The sequence below is a fragment of the Fonticula alba genome, assembly GCF_000388065.1.
Source record: "Fonticula alba strain ATCC 38817 unplaced genomic scaffold supercont2.2, whole genome shotgun sequence".
NCBI classification, from domain to species: Eukaryota; order Rotosphaerida; family Fonticulaceae; genus Fonticula; species Fonticula alba.
The window spans coordinates 2,494,466-2,497,875 of record NW_009242972.1 but is presented as its reverse complement, the minus strand read 5'-3'; the positions used below and the strand labels follow the sequence as shown (position 1 = coordinate 2,497,875).

The following is a 3,410-nucleotide window of genomic DNA, read 5'->3' as shown; positions in this document are numbered from 1 at the left end:
GTAACGAGAAGGTCTTCGAGGAGTGGTTCAAGAACGCCAGCCCCCGCTTCATCACCTACATCCTGCCCACCCCGGAGCAGGCCATGGCCGCCATGGCCAGCAAGCAGGTCGAGGTGTCCATCCCCCAGCGCATGTTCATGCGCGACATCCGCCAGCAGCTCCTCGTGCCGAAGGTCCGCAGCTACCTGCGCCTGTACACCTCCCTGACCATCTCCAAGCTGGCCTCCTTCCTCGAGGCCGACGAGTCGGAGGTCCGCTCCTACCTGCTGAACTACAAGCACAAGACCCGCAGCACCCAGGGCTCCACCGTCTCCTACTCCGATGTGGACTTCCATGTCATCGACGACATCGTCCACATCAGCGAGGTCAAGCCGGCGGCCAACCACTCGCAGTACTTCCTGCGCCAGATCTCCTCCCTGGATGAGCAGCTCCTCTCGGTCAACATCAACACCACCACCCTGCGTGCTGGTGCTGGCGCCGCCAACGGCAGCCAGGGCTCCTCCTCCTCTCACGGCAACCGTCACTAAGTGCGCGGGTGTGGTGTTGTCTTTCTCGCTTCCCCCCCCCCCTGAGATCTATGCGCGCTTCCAGCAGCCGCCTTCCTTTCCCCTCCTTTCTCTCTCCCCCCCCCCCTGTCCAGTAGTACTTGTCCCATACATTAAACTGGGGGTGAGGCGGGGGGCGCGGGCGGCGGCGGCGGCGGTGGTGGCGGTGGCGCACGTGCGTGCCGCCGGTGTGCCCCCCATCTGCTTCTTTCCTCCCTCCTTTGCCCCTCCTCCCCTCTCCCTCTTTAAGCCAACCTTTGATACTCCTTGTTGTCCTTTTCCTCGCCCTGTCCCCGTTCCCCCCCTCTCCCTCCTCTCCCGCTGCGCCTGCGTGTGTCTCCGCCGCCCCTCCCTCTCCCTGCCTCGAAGTCTGTCCACACATGTGCACAGGTGGAGCGAGGGGTGGGTGAGGGCAGAAATCGGGACGCCGCACATGTCGCAGGGCGCGCTCCCCCCCCCCTATCTCAATCGTCCAAAAATATATATACATAATGTCTCATTGGTGTGTTCTTTTACGTGCGGGGGGGGGGGGTTGCAAGACACCGGGATGGGAGGGGGGAGGTGGTGCGTTGAAAGGGTGATTTTATGTCTATTTTTTCTCGCATTTTGCACCTGCACACCAGGCGTGGGTGTATATCCGTTGCCCCGCACCGTCCGCCAGCCGAAGGGGGCGGCGGACACGGGACAGAGCAACGGGGACGACATACGGGCTTCCCTACTCATCGGAGGGGAAGCTGTCGGTGTCATTTGTCTTGAAGGAGTGCCGGGACATCAGGAGCTTGTTCAAAATCTTGATGCCAAAGTAACCCGCCGTGAAGGTGGCCGCCGAAAAGAGGGCCACATTTCGAGCGAACACAGGGAGACTCTACAGAGCGAGGAGTGAGTAACACCGCATGGGCGTGTGGGAGGCCGATCGAGTTGAAACATACCCGGGTGCCGTGCTGGGCAAGCTCGCGCTGCCGGACCTTGAGAGCAAAGTGAACGCCGAGCGCTGAGACCGGTGATGTCAGAAGGCGAGTAGTTGGACGGCGTGTGTGCGTGTGTGCGTGGGGGGGGGGGGGGGGGGGGAGGGGAGTCTTGCAAGAGGCTCTAGCTCCTCCTCGAGACGAAGGGCGAAAGGCGTACCAGTGGAGATGCCTGCAAGTATGGCCGACATATTGCGGGGAGAGTTCCTTCCTAGTGTGTCTGAGTGGCGACGATGCGAAAGAGAGTGTGGGTGGTGTGCGAAAAAGGGGGGACGCCCGGGGGATGGGACAGCCGTCACGCGCAGGAAAGGATGCAAGGTGGTGTACAGGGGGGGGGGTGTGTGGAGCAAGGAGGCAGGGCAGTAGGGAGGAGTCCTGATGCCTGCTTTCAAGGCGGTGGCCAATCTCCCTGCCCTCGTTGTCCCGGGGAGAAGGGGCTGCCGAATGAGGAGGGGCCGGCCGCCGAGACACGTTCTGGGCCACATCCTGGGGGGGGGGGGGGGGGGGGCATCGATTGGTCTCTCCCTCTAGGACCGGAGGTCCCCAGGAGTGCGGGCGGTGGAGAGAGGGGGAGCTTGGACCGGTGCCGAGATGGCGCGAGATCGCGGGGCTGCGCATGTCACGACGATGTAGGCGGGCCATGTGCATTCCGACCACATGACATGGCCTCCGCGGCACGTCCGTGTGGAGCTGGGCTTTGTTTTTCCGCGGCCATTAGTATCGGGAGCCCCTCCGGCTGGGTGTTTCGCCCAGCCGTCTCGGAGATCTCTCCTGTCTTCGGCCGCGCGTGCATGTCTGGCTGGCGTTGTTTCCCCCTCCCCCGGCTCTCTCTCTCTCTCTCTCTATCTCTCTCGGGTCGCTCTCTGTCCCGCTCTGTGGCTGTCTTTCGCTCGATGAGCCCTCCCGATTCCTGCCACCCACTCGCCTCGCACAAGCTGACGTTTGCATACAGCCGATAGCGCAGGCTCACCCGCATCGGGACGGGGCCCGACAGCGACTCCAGCGAGAGGTCCGATTGGCTGTGCATGTGCCGGCACACGCCCAGTGCCCAATTGAGCCAGTTGATCGTGCCACCACCCATATTAGCCTTCGCGCATATTCCTGCCTCCCTTCAGTCCTCTCTCTCTCTCTCTCTCTCTCTCTCTCTCTCTCTCGTTCTCGCGCTCAGGCCGCCCGTGTCCCTCCCCGAGCTCATCCCCGCTCTCCACCTGCAGTCCCGTGGGTTGGAAGTTGCTCGAAGTGCCTCGGCCGTCTTGGCCGTGTTGGCCGTCTTTCCCAGCGCCAGCCGTGACAAGGTCCGCGCCCCCACCTCCGGGCCCCGCAAGCGGAGGTCGAGGCCCAGGGGGACCGACGGCGCGAGGGCCGACGACGCGCGGGAAACATCCCCGCCTCCCGGTCCCTGACACTGGCGTCCGGGGGGACGTGGGGTCCTCCCCTCTCGCTTTCTCTCCCTACGGGTGCATTATCAGCTCGCGCTATGGTAAGCAATCTTCAAGTGTACAGGAGGCTCCCCCCTCCCCCGGCATCCTAAGGAAATGGGTGAGAAGGGGCGCGCTCCCCCCCCCCCCCCCCCCCTCCCCCCCCACTTCTAGCCCGCCCCGGCCCCAGTCCTTCCAGGTAGACCCGAGGAGGCGGGAAGAGGCCCCCAGACAAAAGGGGGCTCCTGCGTCACACTCCTCTGGCGCCAGGCGATCTGGCCAGCTTTCCCCCCATCCCCCGCTGCTGTCACAGTGCCATCCTCCCCTTGCTTTTCTTTCTTTCTCCCTCTCTCCCTCCCTCCCCACGTCCCCATCTCCCTTTCCGCCTGCGGCTCTCACTTCCGACGGCGGCCGCTGTCGGATGCCCTGCACATAACAGCGGCGCCTCCTCCCTTCGGCTCCCTTCGCCGTTCTGTTCGCCC

The 3,410-nt window shown here is 64.1% G+C and overlaps 2 protein-coding genes across 2 annotated transcripts in view; one reads left to right on the top strand and one right to left on the bottom strand.

Annotated features, from left to right (window-relative positions):
- H696_01539 (hypothetical protein) overlaps positions 1-527 on the top strand; it is a gene marked incomplete at both ends in the record, with an annotated part of 2,457 nt that extends 1,930 nt beyond the window's left edge. Inside the window, one exon of the mRNA XM_009495436.1 lies at positions 9-527. Coding sequence (XP_009493711.1) covers positions 9-527 — 519 coding nt within the window. The remainder of the gene's footprint in view (positions 1-8) is intronic.
- A 583-nt stretch (positions 528-1,110) lies between these two features.
- Positions 1,111-1,869, bottom strand: H696_01538 (hypothetical protein). The gene is made up of 3 exons (XM_009495435.1): positions 1,671-1,869; positions 1,475-1,536; positions 1,111-1,410 (listed from the first exon to the last, which is right to left on the bottom strand). The coding sequence occupies exons 1-3, from the start codon at positions 1,699-1,701 to the stop codon at positions 1,261-1,263; spliced, it is 243 nt and encodes an 80-aa protein (XP_009493710.1). The 5' UTR covers positions 1,702-1,869; the 3' UTR covers positions 1,111-1,260.
- Positions 1,870-3,410: the final 1,541 nt, after the last annotated feature.

Excerpts from the sequence above, each read along its gene's own strand:
- H696_01538 (XM_009495435.1), bottom strand. The coding sequence starts at position 1,701 with ATGTCGGCCATACTTGCAGGCATCTCCACTG. Across the intron at positions 1,537-1,670 it reads ACTTGCAGGCATCTCCACTG|CGCTCGGCGTTCACTTTGCT; the intron begins GTACGCCTTTCG and ends CACCGGTCTCAG. Across the intron at positions 1,411-1,474 it reads TTGCCCAGCACGGCACCCGG|AGTCTCCCTGTGTTCGCTCG; the intron begins GTATGTTTCAAC and ends CTCGCTCTGTAG.